The 16,426-nt window shown below is 38.9% G+C and overlaps 2 protein-coding genes across 2 annotated transcripts in view; one reads left to right on the top strand and one right to left on the bottom strand.

Annotated features, from left to right (window-relative positions):
- Positions 1 to 297: 297 nt before the first annotated feature.
- Positions 298 to 1,728, bottom strand: LOC100398204 (guanine nucleotide-binding protein G(I)/G(S)/G(T) subunit beta-2). Its single transcript, XM_035280741.3, is given in 1 exon segment — positions 298 to 1,728. A coding segment is annotated over 1 exon segment (1,023 nt). The 5' UTR covers positions 1,700 to 1,728; the 3' UTR covers positions 298 to 676.
- A 3,107-nt stretch (positions 1,729 to 4,835) lies between these two features.
- Positions 4,836 to 16,426, top strand: part of USH2A (usherin) — an 815,757-nt gene continuing 804,166 nt past the window's right edge. The window contains exons 1-3 of the mRNA XM_002760516.6: positions 4,836 to 4,878; positions 5,727 to 6,357; positions 9,481 to 9,646. Coding sequence (XP_002760562.4) covers positions 5,873 to 6,357; positions 9,481 to 9,646 — 651 coding nt within the window. The 5' untranslated portion in view covers positions 4,836 to 4,878; positions 5,727 to 5,872. The remainder of the gene's footprint in view (positions 4,879 to 5,726; positions 6,358 to 9,480; positions 9,647 to 16,426) is intronic.

Raw genomic sequence — 16,426 nt, forward strand, 5'->3', positions numbered from 1 at the left:
ATCTGTACAAACACAACCCATATTAAGATACAGAATACTATTCCCAGCACTCCTGCAGGCTTCCTTGAACCCCCTATTTGATCCTCTGTCCTAAAGAGAATATTATTCTGACTTCTACCACCAAAGATTATCTTTGTCTGTTTGAACTTCATATAAATGGAATCAAACAGCATGTTCTTGATATGTCTGGCTTTTTTCACTCACACCATGTCTGTGAGATTTATCCATGTTGTTGCTTGTAACAGTAGTTCATTTTTCTTTCATTGTGTTGTAGTATTTAATTGTATGAATATACCATTTTTTTTTTTTTTTGAGTTGGAATTGGCTCCTTTATGGAAAAACTGAAAATATAATAAAAATTAAAATAAAACCAGTTTTTAAAAAGCCAGCCCCTGGGGTTTTCACCTCCTGCCTCTGGCCGTCCAGAAGGGTGAGGCCCCAACCCCAGGGCAGCAGAAGGATGAGGGCCTCCTGCCCCTCCTCTTCCCCCTATTACATCCCCTTATCTCTACATTGGGGGCCCCCAGGAGGAACCAAACCTGGGTGGGAGGGCAGGGACCTGAGGGCCTGTGGCCCAGAGAATGGGACTGGGAGTGCCCCCAGCCCCACAGCCCTGGACTGTAGTGTGGGCGTGGGCAGGGTCCCTCCCGGCCTGGGCCCAGCAGGAGTGGGGCCATTAGTTCCAGATCTTGAGGAAGGAGTCCCAGGAGCCCGTGGCCACAGCCATGCCATCATCAGTGACCCCGAGGCAGCTCACGCGGTTGTGGCGGCCAGCGAGGACCCCTGCACGGTCGCCCTTCATGGCATCCCAGATGTTGCAGTTGAAATCGTCATAGCCAGCAAGCAGCAGCCGGCCGCTGCGAGAGAAGGCAACAGAGGTGATGCCACAGATGATGTTGTCGTGGAGGTACCTGAGGAGCCCCTGATCGGTCCTCAGGTCGAAGAGGCGGCACGTGGCATCATCAGAGCCAGTGGTAAAGGCGTAGCGGTTGGGGAAGAAAGCCACGGCGTTGATGTCAGATTCGTGGCCGATAAAGGTCTGTCAGCACATGGAATCCTGAACGTCCCACAGCTTGATAGAGGCGTCACAGGCTCCTGACACAAACGTGCGGCCATCAGGGGCCAGGGACAGGGACATCACATCCCCACTGTGTCCAGCAAAACCCACTGTCTGCTGGCCTGTCTCAATGTCCCACAGGGCACAGGTGGTATCCCCAGGGCTGGTGATGATTTGCTTGTCATCCAGGAAGCGGCAGCACGACAGGTACCCAGTGTGGCCAGGCAGCTCCCGGCTGACCCCGACGTTGCCCTCTCGGGTCTTGAGGTTGTAGATGAAGCAGATGTTGTCCAAACCCCCACAGGCCACAAAGTTCCCTGAGGGCATGTAGGCACAGGTCATGACCCAGGAGGAGCGTAGCTGGATGGCGTGGACTTTGTTGGTGGTGTAGCTGTCCCAGATGATGAGCTTCCCATCCTGGGAGGCGCTTACCAGCAGCCTTGAGTCGGTCCCCCAGTGCATGGCATAGATCTTTGCCAGATGCCCACAGAGGGTCCTCCGGGTCTTCATCTGGATTCTCCCCACTGGGTCCAGCCCAGCTGTGATCTGGGTCAGTGTTGAGTCCCCACATGCTTTTCGGGCATCCCCAATCTGGTTCTAGAGCTGCTTGGCCTCCTGTCTCAATTGCTCCAGCTCACTCATGGCGCCGGGCCTGTGGGGCGGGGTTGGGGGCGGCTGGGGACTGCAGGACGGGGGCTGGGGGAGGCAGCTCCTGGCTGCTGGCCCGAGGCCTGTGGAGGTGGGACTCTGTGGTTGGGGTCGCTGGCGGTGCGCGGGCAGCCATTTAAATGTATTCATGCATTTTATAGATGATTGATTGACATCTGGGTTATTTCCAACTCTTTCTTCATAGAATCAGTTTAGGTTGGAAATTGTTTTAGGAATTTGTCCAGTTTGTCCAATAATTCAAGTTAATTGTCATAAAGTTATCTATAATATTTTCTTATACTTGTAATCACATTACATCTATAGTTTGTGCCTCTATATCTAATATTACTTATACATCCACTGTTTTTTTACATTGATTGACTATGCCAGAGTTAGTCAATTTTAATAGTAAATCCATGGGTGCCAAAATACTCAGGCCGAGAAGAATACTCCTTGATTTTCTCTATTAACAGAGCTGAGCCTCAAGCACTTGAAAAACTAAACTGATTATAAGCTTATTATAGTAAGCTTTTTACACACTAATAAGCCAAACTTGCTTATAGTTGTGTAACTAAAATATGATTTTCTTGACTTTTTCAAAACAAGGAAATCCCGATGCAATATGACTGGTGTTTTTACAACTAGAAAAAGAAATTGCCAATAACTCTGTGGTAGCTTGCAAAATGTTCACAAATTCTTTCCATTCCTGCTAGCTGTGTTCCCTGTTGCAGTGTGACCTTGCCATTCAGTGTTTGATAAGTGGGGTTGATTTCAAGACCCTTGAAGCTGTGCTAAGTCACGTGACTTGCTTCAACCAATGGAACATTAACAAATGTGATATAAGCAGAGGCTTGAACATACTTTCACATTACGGCCTCCCATCCTGTGTTGCTGGGAATTTTTCTGCTGCTATCCGAATGAGCCCAGAGTAGACACCAATGCCTGTCAAACCAACTGCTAGATGAGTGACAACGAGTCAGACCATCCAGCCCCAGCCAAGCTGATCCAGACCAGAGCTACCTGGTGAATCCATAGAAATATAAATAAAGGAAATAGGCCATGGTTACATATGTTTAACTAGATGTTCCCCCCATAAACATCTACTTTCCTTTTTAAAAAAATCTCTACTTATTTCCCAGGTACTTATAGGGGTGATGAAACTCTTGGTGTCTAATTAATTTATCAGATTCATCCTCAGGATTGATAGTACCGAATTGCAAAAGTTGAGGAATATATCAATTTGTTGTTTGCCTTTGCAAATAATTGGCAGAGTTTCTCAATGTGGAGCAGAGTTGCTAATCTTAGATTAGCCATTTAAGTCATGATTTCCTACTATATAAAGCAGGAGTTGTTATGGGGTAGAAGAATTCTTAACCCAGGAATGACAATCAAAGATAAATTGAAGCACTACAGTAAAAATAAAAACAGAGTTAGACATGGACACATGGAAGGGAACAACAGACCCTAGGGTCTGCCTGAGGGTGAAGGGTGGGAGGAGAGGCAGGATTGAAAAACTACCCATTGGGTACTGTGCTTATTACCTGGATGATGAAATAATCCATACATCAAACCCCTGTGACACACAATTCACCTATATGAAAATACCTGCAAATGTACTCCCGAACTTAAAAGTTTAGAAAAAATTAGAATTATCTCTTGGATTCGCAAGATATAGAGAGAAGCCAGCCATGGAATACCTTGTTTGAAAATAGATTGACTTCATGCTTTGTACCATGTCTGAATAATCCATTTGTCTAATTCACTGTGTTCTATATACCTATTTTCAAAGATAGTTTCCCAAGTTCTGAGAAGTCCTTATGTATTAGCTGACTTTACACTAAAATTTGGGTTTAAAAAAAGTTTTTTTAGAGACAGGGTCTCACTCTGTCATCCAGGTTGGAGTGCAGTGGTGTGATAACAGTTACTGCAGCCTCGAACTCCTGTCTTCAGCAATCGTCCCACCCCAGCATTCTAAGTAGCCGGAGCTACAGATGTAGTAACACCAGGCCTGGCTTAAAAAAAAATTTTTTTTTTGTAAAGATGGGATTTCACTATGTTGCATAGCATGGTCTTGAGCTACTGGCTTCAAGTAATCCTCCCACCTTGGCCTCCCAAATTCCTAGGAGGTACAAGTATGAGCCACTGTGCACTGCCCTGAAATTTTATAATAAAAAATTTTCTTGTAAGTAGGTAATAGTATATTTTGACAAAAGGTGAGAAAGGTTTCTTCTGGAAGCAACCAATGCTAATTGATAAAATTGATATATAAATGAGTTTTGGTTTCCAGCTCATTTGGAGAGAAATTAGAGGGAATCTGCAAAGGAACAATGTTGGTTTGTCTCTTGTTGCTTTACTAAAAAGAACCACCATAAAACATTTCTCTCATTTCTCACACTACTATAAATAAGATAACTTATAGAGAACAAAAATCACAATTGACCAGTTATTTCCCAACAAATTTTTCATTTTTACAACAGGAAGGGAAAGCTAGAAGTATTAGCTGGTTTGCAGTATTTCTCATCTAGCATGAGATGTCCCAGATGGCAGAGAAGAGAGAGTTTGGGATGTAATTGAAACTCTATAGAATTGACTGCAAATGTGCACGTGCATGCGCGCGCGCGCGCACACACACACACACACACACACACACACACACACACATCTTCCTATCCAATTAAGCAGCCAAATACTCAGCAATCCCATTGCTTCTTTAGTTTAATTAAAGTCACTGATTTTCCAGTGCCAACATTTAGATGTGATCTAAAGAAACGTGTATTTAGGAGAAGGTATCCTGGGTGAAAGATACAGCAACAACTGAATGGTCAACAGAACTTCTGTCAATGGGCCAAGCTTTGGGAGCATCAATATTCAGAAGTTTAGAATTCCATTTTGTATCCTCTTCTCCCCTGAAAAGAAAGAACACTAGAAATTATTCCTTATGTGGCTGTTTAATAGTGATAGATCATTTTGATTAAGGAATTAAATGGATTGAGGTACATGAAAGCAGGAAAGAGGAGGGGCAAGGGGGGATTATAGGATAAGGTGTACTGCTACTTTAAAATTATGTATGCATGGCCCCATTCAGGTCCCTCCTCCTGTTTGAGGTATCAGCAGAAAGCTTGGGGAGCTCAGTTCCAGGAGGGTCACCAAGCAGACTACGCTCTGAGTTTCAGGTAACCAAGTGTTTGCTGAGCAGAATACTTTACCTGGGCACCCAAGTCTTCCTTCCAGCTTTCCTGCTGCTATAGTCTATTTGCTAAGAGTAACCAGGGGTTATAGCAGTGTTGCCAGGCAACGAAGGACAGCTGTCCTGTTGAAGAGCCATTTGTCACACTGAGGGGACTGGTTGAAATGCAATAAAGAAATGGTAACCCAGCTTGTTTATCAAACAATTACTTGCACAGTATTGGGGATCCAAAGGTAACCTACAAATTTGTAGTCATATGAGGAAATACACAAACATTTTGCTAAATATTAAAGCATAGGACAGACAGATGGTGTTGGGTTTCTAATCAGCTTTACTGTGAGCTTAAAGTTGCTGTACAGGCTGGGATAAGGGGAAAGGCCCAAAGTGCTTTGCCAGCTTTATTTTGGGCATCTGCAAGTTAGCTCTGGGTTACAATGTACAGGGCATGTGTAAAGAAACTCTGCAAGATTCTTTACCTTGTTAAGTAGAGTTAGTAATGCTATTGCTAACTCACTGGGTGAAATAGCAACCTAAAATTACTGTATGTATAATATATTCATAATTATATACACACATATCTATTATATGGTTATAAATATAGCTGGTTGTCCTGTGGACTTCTAAAGTGCTTGATTTGCCCAGTACTATCAAGAGATTTACTAAAAGAAAGAATATTTTACTCTGAGCACTGCACTTTAAAATGTTGATTAGTGAACACTTTTGAGAAGTTCTTTAGTGTTGCTTCTAGGAGCTCAAAGCCCTCATGCCTAGGATGAGCTTCAGTTTTAAAGATGCAGCGGCTTTCCCTTGACGCTCTGTGTTTTTGATCCTCAGATACCAGCTGCTACTCATGTCTTCACCATTGCTAAGAACATCGTTGATATTGACTTACTGTGAGAACGCATCTGCCGTTTCCAGAAAATGGAGTTTCGCAACATTACTTGAAGTACCCTGCTTTAAAGTATTGCTTGTTTGTGAACATGAATTGCCTGGTTCTTTCATTGGGCTCTGGCTTCTTGCTTCATGTCATTGAAATGTTGATCTTTGCCTGTTGTGCTTTGATATCCTTGGTGGACTCACGAGGTCTTTTCCCAAAGCTGGAGAATGTGGGAGCTTTTAAGAATGTTTCAATTGTGCCAACGCAAGCAGTATGTGGACTCCCCAACCGAAGCACTTTTTGTCATAGCTCTGCTGCTGCTGGAAGTATTCAGTTCTGTACCCAGCGGTTTTGCATTCAGGACTGCCCCTACAGATCTTCACACCCTCCCTACACTGCCCTTTTCTCAGCAGGTCTCAGTAGCTGCATCACACCAGACAAGAATGATCTGTGTCCCAACTCCCATAGCAATTCTACAAGTTTTATTTTTGGAAATCACAAGAACTGCTTTTCTTCTCCTCCTTCTCCAAGGCTGGTGGCGTCATTCACCTTAGCTGTGTGGTTGAAACCTGAGCAACAAGGTGTAATGTAAGTAGCAGTGTGCGTATAAGCTTTCCTAGGTCCCCAAAACCAGTAGTAGAGATCATTGCAGCCTGAATTCCAAACCAGAAATGAAGGCTAACAATATAGAATTCATGCTATTGAAGACTAACTCTTCCACTTGTTTCCCAAATTTAATTATTTTTCTCTTCTATGGTTGAAGTGGACCATGAAAAAAGAATGTGTTAAAATAGTTCATTGCAGGCAGATGTGTTTATGTCAGAATCATGTATTTTCCACGGATTAGCTCGACATTTGGTCCTTACCCTTCAAAGCCCAAACCAGACTCACAGTGAGTTTTAAGACATGGAAACTCATAAAACAAATAATTAACATTTTCAAAGTCTTGATCTGGGTTTATATAAATAACATTTCCTCACTAGGGTATAAAATTTTCATGAGGCAGATAGTTCTCTCAGGCCTGGTACGATTTTCTTCCTCCTCATTTCCCCAAGAAGAGATGTTTGTTTGACTCATGGAAGATGTTCAGTAATATAAGCTGAATATATAAACAACCCTCCATCTCTAAAATGATATAGCTTTTAGTCCTTTGTCTTGTGCTGTTTTCATTTTCCAATTAGTTAGAAAATATGTAGGTAAGTATGAGAGATTCTCAAAAGCTTTCATGCTGTTCATCCCAGAGAAATGCCTTCAATGAGTCTGGGTCATAGTAATGACATTTTTTTTTTTGTTATTTAATCACCAGTTCTTCATTCTGTAATATTTTCTTGAGCTGATATCTAATGCGTTTCTGCTAAATATTTATCGCCAACTTGGAGATTTTAATAAATGGGACACTTTTGAGGAATTTTTGCTTCTCTTTTGTCTTCCTAGAGGGCTTTTGGCCCCTTCTCTTGTGACATTTTCTTTGTGTGACAGTGTTGGCTGGGTATCTAAAAACATGTGAAACAAAGCAGAAAAGAATTACAATCTCATACGCAAAATGACTTAAAGGTCTTTGCTGTTTAGTTTCCATTTGCCAAGTGAAAGTTGGCATGTCTTCATTTTGTTTTAAATTTAGATTAATCACACACCATTCCATTTCTACATCTCTCCTCAAAGAAAATCTTTTTTTTCTTACTGTCTGAAATTCTAGTAAATTCAGACTACTCTGTTTATATAACCAGTATCCAAAGGGTCTTAAATTGTTGTCTTTTGACAAATAGGGCTAAGATAAAATATCCTTCTGAGCTTGTAGGGAAATATCTGTAGCGAATTCATCCGCTATTGACATCATTTTGTATGAATAAGACAGAGAAGTATTTGTAGGGTTGGAAGAACATGGTTTATGGTTCTGAGAGTTCCTTGTATCAAGGTCGTTTCCATTTTCAAAATTAAAAATACCTTTGGGAATTGGGGGAATTTCGGGGTGTTTGCACAGATAAGTAAAACGAACAAAACATGGATTATCCAATTATTGTTTATTCAGGAGCAGAATAAATCCACTTCCTAAATATTTTGCTACCTGCCTTCCTCTCACATTTATTATCTACCAAAGCTAGTATGTTTACAAGCAAACACAATAGCGAGGAAGATAATCAATAACATATTAAGAAATGCATTTTCAGTAAGCTTGGGGAAATAAGTCTGCATTTAGTAAATACATTCTTGAGAAATGGTCGAACTCTCACTCGTAGATTTAAACTGAAGAAAAATGAATAGGGGCAAACTGTTTTCAGGTTAAGACCTGATGGGAAGGGATGAAGAAAAACTCTCTTCAGTAAATTAGAAATATTCAACTACTGAAGGGTTAAAAATACAATTTGCATTAGAATTTAAATAAAACTTTTATTTCTACTTACATAAAACCTTTATGTCATCTAAATCTATTTACCTAAATTGAAAATATACTTGAACTCATAACTTTATACCAAATATACATATAAAATATAATAAAACTATGACAGTAAAAGAGGGACTACTAGTATTCTGCAATCTTATTCTTACTTCCTGACTCAGGAAAAAATAGATGCAAGTGAGAAGAAATGATTTGTGAAAAACATGCCCTTTAAGGAAAATTTTAAACCATCTTTAGCAGTAATTCTTGATTGGCCCAATTTTATACCTTTGCCTCTCTGGTGCTTCCTGCCAAATTTGATTACCAACTCATCATTTTTTGAGAGACGACTGTATACTAGGTGTGTGTGTATCCTCAGAATACTCATGATCTAAGTGATCTAATGGAGGGTACGGATGGATGAGTGCTATTACCTAGGCAGCACAGTATGTTAAGTGAGCGTAAAGTGAGACCCCCTCAACCAACCTTGAGCAGGAAGAAGGGCTCCAGGACCAAGCATGATCATTCAGATGCCAAAGCTAAGTAGGAGGTAACCAGGTGAAGAAGGGAACCCAAGGTCTGAAAGTATGTCACTGTAGTAAGGATAGAGATAACTTAAAATCATTTGATAACTGCCCTAACACAAGTCCTCAAAGTTTTCTGAAAACTGTTCTACTTTATCAAAGTATTATTTCCCCGTGTTTTGGAAGGCTGAATGACCTTTCACCTCAGATATTTCACATGATCTCAGTGCCTCAGTTGGACTGTATGGTCAGGGAGAGGTAGCCAGTCATCTTACAGACAGTGGCTTTGGCTTTGGCCCAGCTGATGATGGCACCCATGGGAATTAAATAGAGTGATTGTGACTTCAGGGCTACCAATTTAGAGTCTTCCATGGACACGAAATTCACTTTACATTAAAAAAAAAGAAAGATTTGCACTGATGACTCAGTACTCAAGCAGCCTGTAGTGTGTTGCACCACTCTAAAAGAAATAGCAGGAGAACTAATGAGCCAATAGCCTCAATGTTAGTTTTGCAGAATGATTCAGCCACTCTAGTTTCTATCGTGAATCTCTAACGAAGGGTGTTGAAGGGTGTTGAGGTTCTGGGGAATATATTATAAATAAGAATTCTATTTTTTATTGAAACAAAAGGGGCTTCTTCATTGGAATAAAGCTTGCATTGAACATAATGACATTTAGGCCCATACTCATAGTGCACAATTTTGAGGGAAGTTTGGGGTCATTTTAACGCCGCTGTAACTGCACAGTACCTTAGCATGACTTTTTGGTTGGATGCTGACCTTATCTCTCTTTTCTGGTTGCTTCCTAAGGTGTGTTATAGAAAAGACGGTAGATGGGCAGATTGTGTTGAAACTTACAATATCTGAGAAAGAGACCGTGTTTTATTATCGCACAGTAAATGGTTTGCAGCCTCCGATAAAAGTAATGACACTGGGGAGAATTCTTGTGAAGAAATGGATTCATCTTAGTGTGCAGGTGAGTAAAATAAAAAATATTTAACATTTGGTTAAACACAAGGATCTGTCTTACTTTCTCTCTTTTAACTGGCATCTACTCACAAAATCTGTAGCAGTATCTTTTAGATTTCAGGTGTATTTAAATGACAAGTAAAGAAGAAAAACATTTAAATGACCTAGTGATGTAGCTCTTGCTATACTAGCATTTCCTCCCCCAAATTGCTGTAAAATCTTTCACAGAAACTTAAAGACAATGTTATCCATAATTATAATATCCTCAGAAAATTTTTGTTGTATTGGGTTAGTATGTTCTATTTTGTTTAAAAATGTCTAAGGGCTCACTTGATGTCTGGTACTAATTTTACTAGTCATGGATATATGAATACCCCAGCCTGATTTTTACAGCTGTCTTTCTCAGATAGCACCTGATGAAGAGAATAAAATTTGTCTGTTGCATTAAAATGGTGGTGACCTTAGAACTAATGAACTTACACTTGAAGCACTCAAAAGGTGTTATATTATTATTTTAGTTGTCAACCACAGTCTGCATGAGCCTTAGAAGCCGCTAAAGGCTAAAAGAGCTGTGAGCTGTGTGGTATTTACAGTCTCCAGAAGAAAGGCACAGTTCAGCCTCTTGTTTTTTTCAGAGCACTGGTATAGCTCAATACAGTTAAAGCCACACTTGCCTTTCAAACCGGGTATACTACTCGGTTCTCTCACTGCTATAAAAAAATACCTGGCCCGGACAGTGGCTCCCGCCCATAATCCCAGCACTTTGGGGAGCCAAGGTGGGCGGATCATCTGAGGTCAGGAGTTCGTGACTAGCCTGGCAAATGTGGCAAAACCCTGTCTCTACTAAAAATACAAAAATTAGCCAGACATGGTAGCACTTCCCTGTATTCTCAGCTATTCGGGAGGCTGAGGCAGGAGAATCACTTGAACCCAGGAGGCAGAGGTTGCAGTGAGAAAAGATCATGCCACTGTATTCCAGTCTGGTCAACAGAGTGAAATTCCATCTCAAAAAAAAAAAAATAATAACCTGAGACTGAATACTAAGTGGGAGTTGAACAATGAGAACACATCAAAGGGAGGGGAACATCATACACCGGGGCCTGTCAAGGCGGGGAGGGATAGTAGGAGGGGGTAGGAGTTAGGGGAGGGATAGCATTAGGAGAAATACCTAATGTATATGACGGGGGATTGATGGAGCAAACCACCATGGCATGTGTATACCTAAGTAACAAACCTGCATGTTCAGCACATGTACAGCAGAACTTAAAGTATAATTAAAAAAAAAAAAAAGAGTTTAATTGGCTCATGGTTCTGTGGGCTGTACAGGAATCATGATTCTGGCATCTGTTCGATATCTGTGGAGTCTTTAGGAAACTTACAATTATGGTGGTAGACAATGGCTGAGGGAACACTTCATATGGCCAGAATAAGAGGAAGAGAGAGCAGGGAGGTGCTACGCACTTATAAACAGCTAGATCTCATGAGAACTCAATCCAGAGAGTAGCAATAGGTGGGTGGTGCTAAACCACTGATGAGAAAACGCCCATGTTCCAATCACCTCTCATCAGGCCTCACCACCAACGTTGGGGATTACAATTTGATATGAGGTGTGAGTGGGGACACAGAGCCAAATCATGTCACCCCAAGTGCTGGGTACCACGGTTTCCAGTGTGGGCTGTCATGTAAGCATCTAACCAGTGGCTCATATGAACCTCGTTTAAACTAAGGACATTTACACCCTCATTCATTTTATAAAAATGGTCTTTGATATCTTGTTTTTTCATCCTGAAGCAGGTAATACGAGTGTATTTCCTCAGAGGGTCTTGAGAATTGTTATTTGGCTTTCAAATACTAAGATATGAGTTTAGTGAATGTGTGGTTGGCAGGGGTCAGTGTTTTCATATGCAGCTAGGTTGAAAGGATATACATCAGGTCTTGTCCATAGGACACAATGGCTTCAGTCTCTCAGTGCTTAGTCTCCATGTGTTCAGTAGTTAACAGATAGGAGACCGATTTGTCCTAGTCTTGAAGTTTCCATTGTCTTGAGGTCTCCATTCTGCCCATGGACCAGTCCTGCAGAATTGGGTTTTAATATTAAAAATGTAAAGAAAGACAATGCCAAAGATGCAGAAGAAAGAAAGATAATGGCATCTTTACAGAAGATCTTCTGTAAAGATGCCAAATAGATATATTTGTTGGATATTTTCATATCAACAATGAGAAAAAAAATAAATCTCTTTACTTGCTTTTATTTTGTCTTATCTGTGAAACTGTGCCATGTTTTGGCAGGCAGTAGTACATTAAAAGCTTTACAAAGAAAGTTTAAAATCTAAATGCAGACAGGTAACCATGACTGAATTACTCTCTTGGGAATAAAAGGCTCTTAGAGTGCCTATTGAAATCAGCATTATCATTTCAATACATGTCAAATATGAGTCATTTCCTAGTTTAGGCAAAATTTCTTCATAAATCTTTAAATCTTTCCCTTCTTTCAAGAAAAGGTTAAAGTACTTATGATTTAATGAGACTACTTTATTTCATAACTGTTGGACTATCAAGAGAAAACTTGTCCTTTCTGATTTGTACACTATTTATGTTTTTGTGTAAGCTTTAAATTATTCTGCATTTTATATTAAAACTACAGAACTAGATAGTCATAAAATGTTAGAAAACCATTCAGATCTGTCATTTAACCATCTAGCACCTATTAAATATTTCAGGGGTACCTAGCATTATGGGAATCTGGATTCATTCAAATGAAAATCGCAGAGCAATTATTTACTCTAAAATGAGATCTACATGAGGTTCCTTTATATTGGATACCAGTCTGAATATGTTTACGGTATTATAAAATTTATAAAAATCCATATTATACATTTTTTTTTTGAGACAGTTTTGCTCTTGTTGCCCAGGCTGGAGTGCAATGGCATAATCTTGGCTCCCTTCAGCCTCTACTTTTTGAGTTCAGGCAATTCTCCTGTCTCAGCCTCCTGAGTAGCTTAGATTACAGGCACCCACCACCACGTCAGCTAATTTTTTATATTTTTGGTAGGGAAGGGGTTTCACCATGTTAGCCAAGCTGGTCTTGAACTCCTGACCTCAGGTGATCTACCTGCTTCAGCCTCTGAAAGTGCTGGGATTATAGGCGTGAGCCACAGGGTCCAGCCTAGATTTTTAATAATGAATTGCTAATTGCTCGAAAATTGTTATAAGAAGTAATAGAGGCTGGGCACAGTGGTTCATGCCTGTAATCCTAGCATTTTGTGAGGTCGAAGTGGGTGGGTACCTTGAGCCAGGAGTTTAAGGCCAGCCTGGGCAACATGGCAAAACCTCGTCTCTACAAAAAACACTCTAAAAAAATGAACCAAGTGTGGTGATGCATCCCTGTAGACCCAGCTACTCAGGCAGCTGAGGCTAAAATGGAAAGATCGCCTAAGCCCGGGAAGTCCAGGCTTCAGTGACCCATGATCATGCCACTGCATTCTAGCCTGGGCAACAGAACAAGATCCTGTCTCAAAAAAAAAAAAAAAAAAAGAAAAAATTACAGGAAGGACAGGAGGATAGGAGTTGGAAAATCTGATTTAGGTTATGCGACTCTGTCATCTTAAGAATAAAACTTTAGGAATCCATATAATAGTTGATTAATAAGGAATGTACTAATTGCTTAAAAGTTGTTATAAGAAGTAGTGGAGGCTGGGGACAGTGGCTCATGCTGTACTCTACCAGCCTCAACTTCTCAAACGGAATCATTTGACTCAGTTTCCCCATTTACATAAGATTGAACTAGATGAACAAACTAAGGGCCTCTTGAATTCTGCATAGAAAAGTAAGTGGAGTGTGGAGTGTAGCACATGTCATTAAAATATGGCAAGCTCTTGTCTTGTGTAGGGTTATTTAGGTATCGAGTGACAGAGCCATCCCCATTAGCCAAGGATCAGACTTGTGCTTTTTTCTCTTCTCTAATGCTTCCTGGTGTTTACATAAAAACTTTGTTTTTTGTTAGATTTTATGGTCAAAATATAGAGAAATGTAGTTTGTTACTATTTCATTATATAACTGCAAGAACATTTGCAGAAAAAAATAGTATAAAATATAACTTACTGTTGCATGATTATATAATGCACCTAAACTCCATTTAATTTGGGGTTAGGGACTTTTATCATGCTAGGCAGAGGACAGAACAAATGATTAATAATCTTGTTTAGTCAAATTTCAAACTACAAACCTGTACTTTATATATATGCATATTTTCACCTATCTTCCAAAAGGCCACAGATTGATGAATTCATGTAGTGTGTGTGTTTCCATGCATGTGTAAAAATAAAACATACAACTTTTTCATGGAATGGCTTAGAAACCAGAATTTTACCTAGTTACTTATAGTGATTTTTTACTGGTTAACTTATACCTGGTGGCATAAAATTAATTAGCAGATCTCAATACTGTCCCAGACAGTTCACTTAGTATCAGCTTCCCATCCATAAATTCAGAATTCTAATTTACCAAAACAAAAAAAAAAAGATTCTAAATAATTAAATCTCTGGAGGAAAGGATGCCAGGAAATCCAGACTTACTAATGTTGGAAATTGAATTTCTTAAACAAACAAACAAATGCTCAATATTGTTATGGTAATGAATCTCACAGCTTTTATTCCAAACTAGCATTTTAAAGTTTCAACATGTTGGAAAATGATTAGTGTTTAAATTAACATTCATTTAGGGACTTGAATCTGACAGGACTACCAATTGAAATTTTACTTAGGGGTTTAATATATTGGCTATTTCAAATTATATCAAGCTAAAATTCATTATGTCTTTTATGCTAAAACTAAAAAAATCAATTCATACTTTTTATTATCAAATAGGGAACACTGTGAATATTAGCAACTATTCTAAAGCTTCGTTTTCATATTGAATCAGCACATGCTGTAGTTACATGTGTAGGATTTCATATGGTTACTTTTATAAAAGTTTTGAAATATGTAAAAAAAATTTACTTTAGCACTTTGCTATGAATTGGTAGGTAAAACAATTTGAAAATAAGTATACGTGTTTGGTGGCATTTCATTTAAAAGTAAAACTTTAGGGTTTTCTGTGAAAATACATTTTGCCTTAAGCAGTTCCACACATTTTATAGCACAAATAGCATCATAGAATAGTCATAGTCAGTATAGTTATCCTTATAGTAATTATTCAGAATTGCAGTAAAACAATGACAGTAGTTTGAAGCTGATTAAATACTACAGAACTGAGAAATGATTTAGCATTGGGCTTGTTCACATTTTCTATGCTATTTTGAGGGCTCCTTGATACATTGACAATTCAAGAGCCGTAGGTGATGGTAGCTACAATAGTGTGAAAAAGAGTAGTTCTAATATGATACAATGAAGAAAAAAATACATGGGTAAATAAAGTTTTAGGAATCAATAGATGAAGGATAGGAGTTTCATAATCATAGTTTATGAAGCATGCTCTTTTGATTTATGTATTCAATCTGAGAAAGAAAAACTATTGATAGTTCTGAGGTAAAGAAAATGCAATTTAACCAACATTTGTTAGAATAGATAAACCAAGTCTCTCAATTAATCTCTGAACTGTATGCCCATGTGCACACTTTATAAAGGTGTTTCCACATTCCTATTGATTGAGGCAACACAAAACATCCATGTCGCCTTATGGAAGCCTCCTCATTCAGTTCAGTAAGCTCTATGGCATAGAATTCTCATAGAAATACCATCCCACTCCCACTCCAAGAGAATCTCAATCCATATTATTCCTTTAATATTTCATGTCATTTAGCTCTGACTCTGTGTTTGTGTGTGCGTGTGTAAGCATGCATGCATGTGTGTACTAAATGTTTCTCTGTGCAAAGCCTTCTCTTTATGTCCAGCCAGCTAACAGCTCAAGTTAGTTGAATAGTTTTGGGTTATTCAAAATAAAGTTAAGAGCAATAGGATATAATGAAGTTTTTCAGAACAATCAGTTACAAATTATCATAGCTGCTATTAATCACTGATTTATGTACACTATATGAAACATGTTACATACTTGCAGTTATACAGTGAAATAGTAACATACTTGTAACATGTTTAATATAGTGTTAATGATAGTTTTATGACATTATTTCCATTATAGAGATTTTTAAAAATTAGCCTTAGGGAATTTAAACTACCTGCCTAAATTTATAGTCTCAAGTTTCTCTGACCTTAAACTAAAAATAATAACTTGCCATGAACTTACATCAGTGAGCAGATCTAAATAATAGTTTTTAAATTCCCTGAACCAAAAAAAAGCACAGAAACCCAAAAGAACTGAAAACAAGTATTTGTAATGTAAATGTAGTTTGCGTGTGTTTATACATGTTTTGTACTTATTTATAATATAAACATTTGTAATGCTTCAGATATTTACATGATTTATACAAATAATTAAAGTTATTATATTTTGTAACTATATCCCTCATTGATACAGGCAGTTTAAATGTACAACAGAATGTAATTTTGTATAAAGTTCTGCTCAATATTTTCATGCTTTATGGCAGTTGGGATAGATTACAATGGCTTAAAGAAAGAATATTTTCCTTAAGCCAGCCTGATCCCTGACCCCTCCCGTATAGAACCAATCCTTATTATGATAAAACAGAAAGAAGGAAGCACTTCCTACTTGATTATGGAAGAGGTAAAACCATCCAAGTAAAAAGGAATTATTCTCTGTGCATTTTTTACATGTGATTTTAAAATGCAGCATTTAAGCAGAATGCAAGACTTTAATTCTTGACCTTTTAGTA

Source organism: Callithrix jacchus, chromosome 19 (assembly GCF_049354715.1).
Source record: "Callithrix jacchus isolate 240 chromosome 19, calJac240_pri, whole genome shotgun sequence".
NCBI lineage: Eukaryota > Metazoa > Chordata > Mammalia > Primates > Cebidae > Callithrix > Callithrix jacchus.